The sequence below is a fragment of the Dipodomys spectabilis genome, unplaced genomic scaffold, assembly GCF_019054845.1.
Source record: "Dipodomys spectabilis isolate Male_0828 unplaced genomic scaffold, ASM1905484v1 ptg000147l, whole genome shotgun sequence".
NCBI lineage: Eukaryota > Metazoa > Chordata > Mammalia > Rodentia > Heteromyidae > Dipodomys > Dipodomys spectabilis.
In genome coordinates, this window is record NW_024870824.1 from 5,473,054 (window position 1) to 5,487,983 (window position 14,930).

At 42.1% G+C, this 14,930-nt stretch overlaps 1 protein-coding gene across 4 annotated transcripts in view; it reads right to left on the bottom strand.

Annotated features, from left to right (window-relative positions):
- Positions 1–14,930, bottom strand: part of Cdc25c (cell division cycle 25C) — a 38,497-nt gene that overhangs the window by 13,632 nt on the left and 9,935 nt on the right. For 2 of the 4 annotated variants that reach the window (XM_042692107.1, XM_042692108.1), the window contains 2 exons: positions 13,046–13,144; positions 7,948–8,103 (listed from right to left, as the gene is read on the bottom strand). In XM_042692107.1, coding sequence (XP_042548041.1) covers positions 7,948–8,103; positions 13,046–13,144 — 255 coding nt within the window. The remainder of the gene's footprint in view (positions 1–7,947; positions 8,104–13,045; positions 13,145–14,930) is intronic. The other 2 variants (XM_042692110.1, XM_042692109.1) reach the window with 1 other exon arrangement.

The following is a 14,930-nucleotide window of genomic DNA, read 5'->3' on the forward strand; positions in this document are numbered from 1 at the left end:
ATCTTACTATTTTTTGTGTGTGTGCCCCTTCTGGGGCTTGAACTCGGAGCCTGGGTACTGTCCCTGAGCTTCTTTTTTTATTTTTTGTCAGTCGTGGGGCTTGAACTCTGGGCCTGGGCGCTGTCCCTCAGCTCTTCAGCTGAAGGCGAGTGCTCCACCACTTGAGCTACAGCGCCACTTCCGGTTTTCTGGTGGTTTATTGGAGATAGGAGTCTCACGGTCTTTCCTGCCCGGGCTGGCTTTGAACCGCAATCCTCGGATCTCAGCCTCCTGAGAAGCTAGGATTACAGGCGTTAGCCACCAGCGCCCGGCCCTGAGCTTCTTTTTGCTCAAGTCTAGCACTCTACCAATAGTACCACTTCCAGCTTTTTTTGTTTATATGGTGTTGAGAAATCAAATCCAGGGCTTCATGCATGCTAGGCAAGCACTCTACCATTAAGCCACATTCCCAGTCCCCATCTTACCAATTCTTGTTGGGACTACTTAGACTACCAGCTTAACTCAGAATCCTTCCTAACCCATCCCTCATGGTCTTTCCCTTCCTACCTTTTTCTTTTGTTCTCTTTTCATTTTTTATTTGCTGTCGTGGGGGGTGAACTCTGGGCCTGGACGCTGTCCCTCAGCTCTTCAGCGTCCTACCACTTCTGGCTTTTTTCTGCTTTTGTGGTGCTGAGGAATTGAACCCAGGGCCTCATGCATGCCAGGCAAGTACTCTACCCTCTACCACTGAGCCAACTTCCCAGCCCAACCTTTCCCTTTTCTTTCCTTCCTACCCTTTTCTTTCCCTTCCCTTCCATTTCTTTCCCTATTCCTTTCTTTTCTTTTCTTTTGTACTGGTGCTAGGGGTTGAACTCAGGGCCTCTTTCTCTCTCTCTCTCTCTCTTTTTTTTTTGTCAGTCGTGGGGCCTGAACTCTGGGCCTGGGCACTGTCCCTCAGCTCTTCAGCTCAAGGCTAGCACTCTACTACTTGAGCCACAGAGCCACTTCTGGCTTTTTCTATTTTTGTGGTGCTGAGGAATCGAACCCAGGGCCTCATGCATGCGAGGCAAGCACTCTACCACTGAACTACCTTCCCAGCCCTACCATTTTTTTTTTTTGTCAGTTGTGGGGCTTGAACTCAGGGTCTGGGCACTGTTCTTGAGCCTCTTTGTGCTCAAATCTAGCACACTACTACTTGAGCCACAGCGACACTCCTGGTTTTTGAGTAATTGGAGATGAGACTTTTCTGCTCAGGATGGCTTTGAACCATGATCTTTAGATCTCAGTTTACTGGGTAGTTAGGACTGATGCCAAGCTTTGCTTAGCATTCTTGTTCACATCTGGTGCTCTGCCACTTAAACCATACCTCCAGTCTGGCATTTTTGCTAATTAACTGGAGATGGCATCTTGTGGACATTTCTGCCTGGGCTGGTTTCAAATTTTGATCCTCAAGTCTCAGCCTCCTGATTAACTAGGATTACAGGTAAGCCACCAACACCTGGAGAGATCATGTTATACCCCTGCTTAAAAACCTTCCCTTAGGGGTTGGGAAGGTGGCTCAGTGGTAGAGTACTTGCCTTGCATGCATGAGGCTCTGGGTTTGTCTCCTCAGCACCACATAAGCAGAAAAAGCCGGAAGTGGCGCTGTGGCTCAAGTGGTAGAGTGCTAGCTTTAAGCTGAAGAGCTGAGGGATAGCACTAAGGCCGAGTTTAGACCCCACTACCAACAACAACAAAACAAAACCCTCCCTTAGCTAGGCACCAGTGGCTCATGCCTATAGTCCTAATTACTCAGACCTGAAATCAGAGAATTGAAGTCCAAAATCAGCTTAGTAAGACAAATTCAAGAGACTCTTGTCTGTAATTAACCAACAAAATCTGGAACTGGAAGTATACCAATTGAGCACCAGACCTGAGTGAAAGATCTGATCAAGAGCAAGAGGCCCTGAGTTCAAGCCCCAATATCAGCATAAACACACACAGAGAAACAAAAAACCTTCCCAACTGCACTTAGATTCAATCCAAACATTCACTTGTTCATCACAGCATAAAAGCCCTGTGGAATCTGCCTCTTGTCTACCTCTTCTTTCCTACCTCAAACAACTCATAAACTTATACCTGATCTCAAGTCTTCTAACACAACGAAATCCTTCCAATCTTGGAACCTTTGTACCTTTGTGGAATGCTCTTTCCTCTACTTTTGATATGTGTGGTTTATATACAACCAGGGTGACCAACTTCAATCACAGTTTACCTGGGACTTTTCCAGCTTTAGCATGGAAAGTCTCATCTTAGGAATCTCCTCAGTTCTAGGCATCTTACTTAAGGTATTTTAATATGTCATGGTTCAGAGGCCTTCCCTTATTTTTTTTTTTAATTTTATTTTATTTTATTTGAGAACATACTGTACAGAGGGGTTACAATTACATGGGCAGGATAATGCATATATTTCTTACCAAGCATTGCAACCTCCTCCTTTGTTTACCCTTCACCTCCCTTCCCAGCCTCCCCCCTCCCCCCCACCCAATCATACCCCCCCTCCCCCCCCACACCGACATTGTAAAGCTGGTTTTGACATGACATTTTGTACTTCTCATTGTTGCAACAGGTCCACCTGAATCCTTAAACGACTTGTTTGTCCCCATCTCCTCCACATGTTATACTGACATCAAATATAGTGAAAGTGGGGGTTATACTGTGGGGGAGGGACATACAAAGCAACAAAGAAATAATCTTATAAATGCGTTAGAAACACATGCATGAAAGAAACAAAAACATTAAAATACATATTTGAGGGTTCGTTTTCCTAACATCACAAGGCCTTCCCTTATTAAATATTCCTTCAATTAGACTATTTCAGCTCCCATTTTGTTTCCTTCATCATACACAAATAGTGTAATTGCTAAGTTACATTGTCTGTTATGAAAGACATTGGCAATTTGGCTGCCTAGAATCCTATTTTACTAAAATCTAAAGTTAGGTGGGATGCAACCTTGACTTCTGGTAAGGAGGCCAAGGGAGATACATATTCCCTATATCCATTCAAGGCAACTAGATACTGAACTGTGAAGAATAAAACAGAAACATAAGATATGTTAATTATTTGGGGGGGGGGCGGGTAATTGGAGTTTGAACTCAGAGCCTCACATAGCTGTGTTCTACTATTTGAGCCATGCCTCCAATCCAGCTTTTTTCTTTTTTGGTTAATTGGAGAAAAGTCCCAGACTCTTCTGTACAGGCTGTTTTTAAATCTTGATCCTCATATCTCAGCCTCCTGAATAGCTAGGATTTCAAGCTTAAGCCACATCATATCGTAGATGGCATAATATAGTAGATGGCATCAACAGCCAAGAGTATAAAAGTCCAGTGGTAGCTTAGACCATGTTCCACAGGAGGAGGCCAGTAACAGCAGTACTGAGAATCCAGCCAGTAAGTGGGAGCATCCTGAGCCTGAGTACTATGTTTCCATGTTTTGGCTCAGCCTTACCTTTTGTTTTGTTTTTTATTTTGGGTCTGGTCGTGGGCCTGAACTCTGAGCCTGGGCGCTGCCCCTCAGCTCAAGGCTAGTGCTCTACCACTTGAGCCACACCACCACTTCCGGCTTTTTTTTTTTTTTTTTGCTTATGGGTGCTAAGGAATTGAACCCAGGGCCTCAAGCATGCAAGGCAAGCACTTTACCATTGAGCCACCTTCCCTCAGCCTTACCTTTTGAGTCTGATAATTCTTTTCTTTTTTTTTTTTTTTTCAGTCATGGGGCTTGAATTCTGGGCCTGGTCGCTGTCCCTGCACTCTTCAGCTCAAGGCAAGTGCTCTACCACTTGAGCCACAGTGCTACTTCCAGTTTTCTGGTGGTTAATTGAAGATAAGAGTCTACGGACTTTACTGCCCGGGCTAGCTTTGAACTGTGATCCTCAGATCTCAGCCTCTTGAGTAGCTAGGATTACAGGCATGAGCCACGGGCGCCTGGCATCTCTGATAATTCTTACAGTTCCCTAATACCCTCCAGGAAAATCCCACTTCTTCTTTGAGAATAAACTAGAATCAGTTTATGTTATTTACAACCAAGAACTCTAACTAAAAGATCTAATAACCTAATTTTAAAAAGTTTCATTTTTGTTATTATTGTTTTGGTTTTAGTTATTTCCTTGACAAAAATATAAATGCTAATATATTATCTTGCCCGTGTAATTGTAACCCCTCTGTACGGTATTTTCACAATAAAAAAAATTTTTAAATATGTAAATGCTAGTCTGTTTTAGTTACCACTGAACCCCCAGTACCTTACACTTAACAGGACCTCAGTAAAAAATAAATAAATAAATAGTTTTTAATTTGATGAAAAAGAAATCACTATGGGGGGCTGGGAAGGTGACTCAGTGGTAGAGCGCTTGCCTTGCATGCCTGAGGCCCTGGGTTCGATTCCTCAGCACCACATAAGCAGAAAATCTGGAAGTGGTGCTGTGGCTCTAGTGGTAGAGCGCTAGCCTTGAGCTGAAGAGCTGAGGGACAGCGCCCAGGCCCAGAGTTCAGACCCCATAACCAGACCCAAAACAAACAAACAAACAAAGAAAAAAGACAGAAGTGGCGCTGTGGCTCAAGTGGTAGAGCGCCAGCCTTGAAGAGCTGAGGGACAGTGCCCAGGCCCAGAGTTCAGGCCCCATGACCGGACCCAAAAGAAAAAAAAAAAGACTCAACAGCAGTCCAAAATGAAAAAAAGGAAAAAAAAAAGAAATCACTATGGTTAGCCAAAAAAAAGGAAGGAAGAAAGAAAGAAAAAGAAAAAAAGAAAGAAAAGAAAAAGAAAAAAAAAAGAGAAAGGTTAGCCTACAGGGCTCTCAAGTGAAAAGCCCTAAGTTTAAATCCCAATACTGCCAAATCCCCCCCCCCCACCCCGCCAAAAAAAAATAAAACAAGGAAAAAGAAATAGCCTTATGAAGAACACTCCACTGAAGTGGAGTGAAACTTAGATGATGCTTCCCAAGGGCATGTGGAACCCCAGTCACCAGGATACATGATGCAATGGAAAGTGGTTGATTCTCCCACTGTTCTGGTCACCAACACGGCACAGTCTACTCTTGGAAATGACTGGATCTTCTCATTTCTACTGTCCACTCTACTTAATACTCTGTTTTGGAGGACTCCAAAGTTATACTTTCACAGTGCCATGACTTGGGTGCCATGAAATGAGCTAATTCTCTGCCACATGCTTCTACCAAGATGTCTCTCATGCTTCAGGCCAAAAAGCAACAAGGTTGATGCACCATAGACCAAAATCTTCAAAACTATGAGCCAACATAAACTTTCCCATTTCTTTTATTTTAGTTGTTTTATAGTTATTTATAAAGGTGATATATACTGGGGCTACTGTTTCATAAGTCAGGTAATGAGTATATTTTTTTCTGGAAAATGTTACCCCTTCCTTTGCTTTCTCCCACTTTTTCCCTCTTGTCCTCACCCACTAAAAAAAAATTATTCATGTATTTATTTCTCATGCTAGCATTAAACCCAGGGTCTTGCACTTGCTACAAGTGTTTTACTAGTAGAACCATGTTTCTAGGCCAAGGGTCTTAATTTTTTTCAACTATTTTTAATTAGTTTATATTATACCAGGCTAAATTTTATTATTACATTTCCAAACATATTTACAGTGCATTCCAATCAATCTCACTCCCTTTACATTCTCCCTTACTATTTCACTTTTTTTTTTTTTTTCTGGTCCTGGGCTTGAACTCAGAGTATGGGAGTTGTCCCTGAGTTCCTGTTCAAGGCCAGCATTCTACCACTTGAAAGACAGCTCCACCTCTGGCTTTTTAGTGGTTAAGAGTCTCAAGGGCTTTTGCCCAGGTTGGTGTCAAGCCATGATCCTCAGATCTCAGATTCCTGAGTAGTTAGGATGAGTACAAGTATGAGTCACAAAGCTGGACGCTGGTGGCTCACTCCTGTAGGCCTAGCTACTCAGGAGGCTGAGATCTGAGGATCACGGTTCAAAGCCAGCCCGGGCAAGAAACTCCATGAAACTCTTTTTTTTTTTTTTTTATCGGTCGTGGGGCTTGAACTCTGGGCCTGGGCACTGTCCCTCAGCTCTTCAGCTCAAGGTGAGCGCTCTACCACTTGAGCTACAGCGCCACTTCCGGTTTTCTGGTGGTTTATTGGAGATAGGAGTCTCACGGTCTCTCCTGCCCGGGCTGGCTTTGAACCGCGATCCTCAGATCTCAGCCTCCTGAGTAGCTAGGATTACAGGCGTGAGCCACCAGCGCCCGGCTTCCATGAAACTCTTATCTCCAATAAACCACTAGGAAACTGGAAGTGATGCTGTGGCTCTAGAGGTAGAGTGCTGCTTTGAGTTGAAGAGGTGAGGGACAGCACCCAGGCCCAGAGTTCAAGCCCCACAACTGACCAAAAAAAAAAAAAGGAAATGGAAGCCAAGCACTTGTGGCTCATTGTTTTTTGTTTGTTTGTTTTTTGTCGGTCGTGGGGCTTGAACTCTGTGCTTGGGTGCTACTCTGGTTTTCTAGTGGTTTATTGGAGATAAGAGTCTCAGGGACTTTCCTGCCCGGACTGGCTTTGAACCATGATCCTCAGATCTTAGCCTCTGGAGTAGCTAGGATTACAAGTGTGAGTCACTGGTACCCAGCTTGTGTTTTCATTTTTACAAGGAAGAATATATTCAAGTATAAAGTATGAAGTTAAAATGTATATAGTGAGCTGGGTGCTGGTGGCTCATTTGTAATTCTAGGTGAGGTCTGATGCGTTCCATTTGAAAGAAGCCCAGGCAGATAATCTGAGAAACTCTATCTCCAATTAACTAGCATATGTCAGACTGAAGGTATGATTCACGTGATAGAACACAAGCCATGAGTGAAAAACCCTGAGGGAGAGTATGAGGCAGTAATTTCAAGCCCCAGTACTAGCAACAACAACCCTCCCCCTAGAAAGTGGAATAATAAAAATAGTAATTTTTTTCAGTTTTATGTGAGGTATAGTGGACAAAAATTGCATAATTCTTTTTTTTTTTTTTTTTGGGTCCGGTCATGGGGCCTGAACTCTGGGCCTGGGTGAAAAATTGCATAATTCTATTCATACATGCAATCTGTGTGTAAAATCAAATTAACACTACAATCAAATCAACACATCCTTTACCAAATAGCTACTATTCATGTCTACATAAATATGCATGAGATGAGCACAAAAACTTAATATTTTTCATATTTACAACAATCCTATGGAAAATTTTTGCTATGTTGCCCAATTTATAAATGAAAAACAAAAGTTTATTCACTGAGGCAACATTAACTGCCTTGCAAATGGTTATAACAGGAGTAAATAAGAGAATAAGAACTAAAACAAGTGTTCTAATTCCACTATAGCCTATTTATCTTGTAAAATGAACAAACTTAAAAGGTACTAACACCCAGATTTATTTAAAAGTTGATTCAGAAATGCCTCAGAAACTATCTTTGGCATATTAGTACATAGCTCAAAAGGCCACGGGCTTCAGATACAGGGAGGATAAAAAGAAATAGGCGGGCAGATATACTACAATAATTTCAATTATCATGTTTGGTATAGTTCATCCACTACCAGATTACATTGATGATGAGCTTCTCAAACTTACTAACTGGAACCTGCCTACCCAGGAGTAAGATGTCCACAAACAACCACACATACCTCTAACACACTACTAATCAGATAGCTCTAAGTCTAATGATCATGTCTATTTTCATTTTTGTTTTTATAACAAGGTTCCTCTCTGTAAACCAAGCTGACCTTAACTCAATCATTTTGCTTCTATCTCTCAAATGCTGAGATTATAGGTATGTACGACTATTCCCAGCTCTAAAACCATGTCTTCTTGATCTCTGTAATACTAACATGTGGGACAGTGGCTGAAACATATTAGACACACAATATTGTTTACTCAAAAATAAAATGAGGAAAATGCAAAGATATCATCAGATAGTACTGTACCTTGATGTCTTCTTCATCTTTCAAGGAAAAGTCAGTCAATTCTCTTGAAATCCCTTCTATCATGTTGTCTTCTAGTTTTGGATTTTTATCCAACTTTGAAACTGCAGTAATGGGACTGCCTAGATATTTCATTTCATTTTCCAAGATTCCATTGTTCTGTCAAGTATATTAACAATATTAAAACGTATCCAGAACTGGGTGTGGTGAGCTATACTTATAACCCAGAATCTGAGAGGCTGAGGAAGGAGGATCCTAAGTTCTGGACTAGTCTTGGGCATATAATGAGACCTTGTCTCAAAAACAAACGAGCAAAAAACAAAAATAAACAAAACACTTCCCATGCCTATTTAGGACCTTATCTTAAACCATACAAAGATTGACTTAAAATACATAAAAGACTTGGCAGAAATATAGTTCAAATGGTGGAGCCACCTGCAAGCGTGAAGTCATGAGTTCAGCCACAAAATATAAAACATTAAAATATTTTTCCTTTTTTTTGCCAGTCCTGGGGCTTGAACTCAGGGCCTGGGCACTGTCCCTGAGCTTCTTTTGCTCAAGGCTAGCATTCTACCACTTGAGCCACAGCACCCCTTTCCAGCTTTTTCTGTGTATGTGGTATGGAGGAATCGAACCCAGGGCTTCATGCATGCTAGGTAAGCACTCTACCACTAAGCCATCTTCCCAGCCCTAAAAAAAATATTTAAATGCAAGAGCTAGGCTCACACCTGTAATCCTAGCTGCTCAGTTGTTTGAGGTCTGAGGATTGTGGTTCAAAGCCCAGCCCAGGCAGGGAAGTCCATGAGACTCTCCAGTTACCCAGCAAAAAACTAGAAATATAAGCCAGGTGCAGGTGGCTCACACCTGTAATCCTACTCAGGAGGCTGAGATCTGAGGATCACGTTCAAAGCCATTCTGGGCAGGAAAGTCCATGAGACTCTTATCTCCAATTAACCACCAGAAAACCAAAAGTAATGCTGTGGCTCAAGTGGTAGAGTTTTGAGCTGAAAAGCTGAGGGACAGTGCCCAGGCCCAGAGTTCAAGCCCCTTGACCAACAAAAAACTAAAACTAAAACAAACAAACACCTGGAAATGTAGTTATGGTTCCAATGGTGGTATATCATCAGCCTAAGAGTCTGCCTTGACCCTGATTTCCAGCCCTAGCACTGGCACACAAAAAGAAAAAAAAAAAAAAAAGAACTGAAAACAGGAACTCAAAGTTATAGATAATTTTTTTTGTGGTCCTAGAGTTTGAAATCAGGAGTTTATACTTGCTAGGCAGGCAGTCTATTGATGAACCACTCCTCCAGATTTGTATATTCTCTTCACAGCAGCATTACTCACAATAATCAAAAGATAGAAACAATTCAAAATGTTTAATACATTCACATGACATCACTAGTTTTTTGGGGTTTTGTTTTTGTTTTTGTTTTTTCTGATACTAGGACTTGAATTTAGGGCCAGGGCACTGTCCCTTGGCTTTTCACTCAAGATAGGCACTCTACCACAAAAGCCACAATTCTACTTCTGGGGTTTTTTTGGTGGTTAATTGGGGATAAGAGTCTTACGGTCTTTTCTGCCTGGGTTGGTCTCAAACTGCAATCCTGAGATCCCAACTTCCTGAGTAACTAGGATTACAGGCATGAGCCACCAGCATCCAACTTAAATATTTTTAATATAAAACAAAATATTTCACTTGTCTAATTAATAACATTTTAAATGATGACAAAGCTATAAGAAATGGATTACTCATAAAAATCTAAATTCTTAGGGGGGTACAGGAATGGAGGGAGGTAGGGTGAACAAATGGAGTCATGGTATTCAATATAAACTATGTAAAAAATGAACTAAGCAACTTGTGGGCAGAAACAGGAGGGAGAAAACGGAGAAAAGCAAAGGAAGGGGTAACATTATCCAGGAAGCATTATAGTCATTACCTGACTTATGGAATTACAATTCATTTTACAACTCCTCAATAATAACAATTTAAAAAACTCTAAATTCTTGTAATCTTTCAAAAGAGGAATCTGGAGTATACACCAAAACCACACACACACACACACACACACACACACACACATTTTTTTGTTTGGCTGGTTGGTTGGCGTTTTGTTGTTGTTGTTGTTGTTCTAGGAGTGGCTCTTGAATTCAGGGCCTCATGCTCTTTCTTAGTTTTGTTCTGCTCAGAGCGGGTACTCTACCTCTCAAGCTACTCCTCTACTTTCAGCTCTTTACTAATTAAATGAAAGTAACAGTTTCCTGGAATTTGTTTGCTTGGGCTTGCTTTGAACCAGGATCTTCAGATCTTAGCCTTCTTAGTATCTAGGATTTCAGGCATGAGGCACTGGTTTCCAGCTCAAAAATCTTAATTTTTTTGGTTTTTTTTACCAGTTTTGGGGCCTGAACTCAGGGCCTGGGCACTGTCTCTGAGCTTCTTTTGCTCAAGGGTAGCACTCTACCACTTGAGCCACAGTACCATTTCCAGCTTTTTCTGTTTATGTGATACTGAGGAATCAATCCCAGTGCATGCTTGGCAAGCACTCTACCACTAAGCCGTATTCCTTCAAAATAAATAAATAAATAAATAAAAGTTGTTTCCTTTTGGTCGGTCATGGGGTTTGCACTCTGGGCCTAGGCACTGTCCCTGAGCTCTTCAGTTCAAGGTGAGCACTCTACCACTTCCGGTTTTTTGGTGGTTAATTGTAGATAAAAGTCTCACTGTCTTTCCTGCCTGGGCTGGCTTTGAATCTTGATCATTAGATCTCAGCCTCCAGAGTAGCTAGGATTATAGGTGTGAGCCACAGGCTCCAGGCCAAAAAAAATTTTTTTTGGGGTGGTTATGGGCTTGAACTCTGGGCCTGGGTGCTGTCCCTCAGCTCTTCAGCTCAAGGAGAGCACTCTATCATTTGAGCCACAACACCACTTCTAGTTTTCTGGTGGTTTATTGGAGATAAGAGTCTCAGAGACTTTCCTGTCCAGGCTGGCTTTTTGAACCATGATTCTCAGATCTCAGCCTCCTGAATAGCTAAGATTACAGGCCTGAGCTACTGGTGCCTAGCCCCAGGCCAAAATTTTAAACCTAGTAATTCTTGTTCCAATTCTATGTGAAATACAAAGATTAATGCTCAAGAATTTGTAATATTATTTGTTAAAGTAATATGTGAATATATCTGTGTCCAATAATATATAGTGTATTTATTTATTTATTTATTTATCTATTTTTGTCGGTCGTGGGGCTTGAACTCTGGGCCTGGGCGTTGTCCCTCAGCTCTTCAACTCAAGGCGAGCGCTCTACCACTTGAGCTACAGCGCCACTAGTGTATTTATTTTTGAAGTCCTTTAAAATAATGTTTGCAAAGAAAAAATATATTCATCCAAAACACATATTCATACAAAAGTACAAAAAAAAACCCCTAAAGTTTGCAATATTAGAAAACAGAAACAAATGGCCTGGAGATATAGTTTACTGGTAGAACACAGCTTAGCATGTTTCATGTCCTGCTTCCATCCCCAGCACGAAAACGAAACCAAAAAAAAAAAGTAAGACATCAAATTTTATGTCTGGAGCTGGGCATAGTGGTATATACCTGTAATCGAAGTATGAGGGAGGCCAAAGCAGAATTTTTTAGTTAGAGGCCAACCTGAGATTCATAGAAAGACCATGCCTCAAAAAGTACAAACAAAATTTTAAAAAATTGTATATTCAATATGACCTTAGCTTTGTAAAGCCACATTAAATTAGGTAACATTAATTCTATTTTTAGGTAGTAGCTTTGTCTTTCCTATACTTTTGTTGTTGTTTGTTTTGTTTTTTTTTTTGGGGGGGGGGAGGGAGGTCTGGTCATGGGGCCTGAACTCTGGGCCTGGGCGCTGTCCCGCAGCTCTTCAGCTCAAGGCTAGCGCTCTACCACTTGAGCCACAGCGCCACTTCCGGCTTTTTTCTTTTTGCTTATATGGTGCTGAGGAATCGAACCCAGGGCCTCATGCATGCAAGGCAAGCGCTCTGCCACTGAGCCACCTTCCCAGCTCTCTTTCCTATACTTTTAAAGCCACTTTCATAATGAGCACATACCGCTTTCACTATGAAGAGGAAAAAGAATAAAGAAGCCGTGGCACACACCTATAATTCTAGCTTGTAGCTGGGGCAGAAAAACAAAGAAAGGAAAGAAGGAAGCAGGCTGGACACTGGTAGCACTGGTGGCTCACATTTAGCTTACAGGAAGGGCTGAGATCTGAGGATGGAGGTTTGAAGCCAGACAGGGAAGAAAAGTCAAGTCCACAAGACTCTTATCTCCAATTAGCCAGCAAGGGAAGGAGTGTGTGGCTGAAGTGGTAGTACCAGCCATGAATTAAGAAGTAGAGTTGTCTGAGTTCAAGTACATGCGCACATGCATACACAGACACACACACACACTAACTAGGACAAAAAATGGCTGGTGATGTGGCTCAGCAGTAGAGTGCCTGACTAACTCAGGCACTCTGGTTCTGAGTTTAAACTGATACAAGAAGCAAGGAAGATTGAGAGGAAAGAAGGAAGGAGGGAGTGAGAGAGGAACTGTCACCACAGCTGAATCAGAAAGATAACGAGTTCAAGAACACAGGAATTCAAAGCTAGTATGGGTGACAACAATAACAAAATTTCAAAAAAAGATTAAGAAGAAGAAAAAGAAACAAAAGGGGAAAAAAGGGCTTAGGAAAAAAATGTTTCCTGGGGCTGGGAAGGTGGCTTAGTGGTAGAGCGCTTGCCTTGCATGCAGAGGCCCTGGGTTCAATTACTCAGCACCACATAAGCAGAAAAAGCTGGAAGTGGTGCTGTGGCTCAAGTGGTAGAGTGATAGCCTTGAGCCACAGAGAGGTTCAGGGACAGAGTCCAGGCCCTCAGCTCAAAGCCCAGGACTAGCCAAAAAAAAAAAAAAAAAAAGTTTCCTTATTAAATGTAAATAAAAAAATTAGAAGACATCTGGTTCTTATTTTTCCTCTACTCTAACTTTACTTGTCCAACCTCTTTTCAGCTTAGAAAAAGTCAGTTATAAATCCAGAGTTGCTATACAATGCTCATGGTACCCCAATTTACTGTTGAGGATCATATTCAATGACTCACCAGCAGAGAAAGGGGAGACACATGAAGCTCCCCTAGTCTTCTTTGAAACCTCAGGTTTCTAGATGCTTGCCACTCCAAGGATTTTAAAGTGGTGTTTTCCTGAATAAGAAAAACTGCACTCTACTACTGAGTCACCTTCCCAGCCCCTCAGCTCAATCTTTTTATGTATCTAAAGATGGAATATGAAGGACTGACTCCTGCCTATTCCCCCAGGTCAAGCAAGGCACCAGGTGCTGGCTCACGTGCTTGTCTAAGCATGCAGGTCACTCTGACCTTGGCTTAGCTGAAAACCCCCTCACTTCAGGCACAGTATTCACTCAGGGCCTGGCCAAGAACATCACAGCTTGGCCCCCACGAGACCACAGCCCATTTTTTATTTTCTGCTTCCTTGTTAAGGCCCATTTAAACACAGCCCCAAATCCAGTCCCTCACACAACCTCCAAAACCCGGGGGAAGGTATGTGCCCCTTGCTGGCAACAAACTTTCTTAGCCTGTTAATAATCGAGTCCCACCTATTTCTTTCCATTCTCCTCCATTTTCCTAACACTTATAAATCATATTAAACGTATATTCTAAAGCTACAAATAGCTGGGCGCCAGTAGCTCATGCCTGTAATCCTAGCTACTCAAAAGACTGAGATCTGAGGATCACAGTTCAAAGCCAGCCCAGGCAGAAAAGCCCGTGAGACTCTTATTACCAATACACTACACAGAAAAAGCCAGAAGTGGGGCTGTGGCTCAAGTGGTAGAGTGCTCGCCTTGAACTGAAGAGCTGAAGGACAGTACTCAGGCCCAGAGTTCAAGCCTCATGACCCACAAAAATAAATAAACAAAATAAAAATAAAAATAATATGAATTTGATATCTGGCATGTTTATTTGTTCAAGAGGATACTAATTTATTATCACAAGCAAAAAGGACAGAAAGGGAAAAACCAGCTTGAGATGAATTGGTAAAAGATGATTATAAAGAGAGACAATACCTATAGTACTACATCAAGAAAAGGCTAACCAAAAATAAAAAAAAGAGAGAGAGAGAGAAAAGCCTAATCAGGCTGCGTACTGGTGGCTCATACCTGTAATCCTCACTACTCAAGAGGCTAAGATCTGAGGATCAAGGTTCAAAGCCAGCATGGTCAAGAAAATCCTCGTGAGATTCTTTGTTTTTTCTTGTTTGGTTTTTTTTTGGGTCCGGTCATGGGGCCTGAACTCCGGGCCTGGGCGCTGTCCCTCAGCTCTTCATCTCAAGGCTAGCAGTCTACCACTTGAGCCACAGCACCACTTCCAGCTTTTTTCTTTTTGTTTATGTGGTGCTGAGGAATCGAACCCAGGGCCTCTGGCATGCAAGGCAAGCGCTCTGCCACTGAGCCACCTTCCCAGCCCCTCCCCGTGAGATTCTTATCTCCAATTAACCTCCAAAAAAACAAAAGTGGAGCTGTGGCTCAAAGTGGTAGAGAACTAGTTTTGAGCAAAAGAGTTCAGGGACAGTGCCCAGACCCTGAGTTCAAGCCCCTTGATGAACAAAACACAAAAGGAAGGAAAGGCTGATGAAAAGAGCCAAACACAATCGTGTATCTTTCCGATGTAAAATAATAATAATCATCATAATAATAACCATAACTAAAATATGGAACCAACCCAGATGCCCCTTAGAAGATGAATGGATCAAGAAAATGTGGTATATGTATACAATGGAATTCTATGCCTCCATCAGAAAGAATGGCATTTTAAGGGGCTGGGAAGGTGGCTCAGTGGTAGAGTGCTTGCCTTGCATGCATGAGGCCCTGGGTTTGATTCCTCAGCACCACACAAGCAGAAAAAGCCGGAAGTGAGGCTGAGGCTCAAGTAGTAAAGTGCTAGTCTACAGCTGAAGAGCTGAGGGACAGCA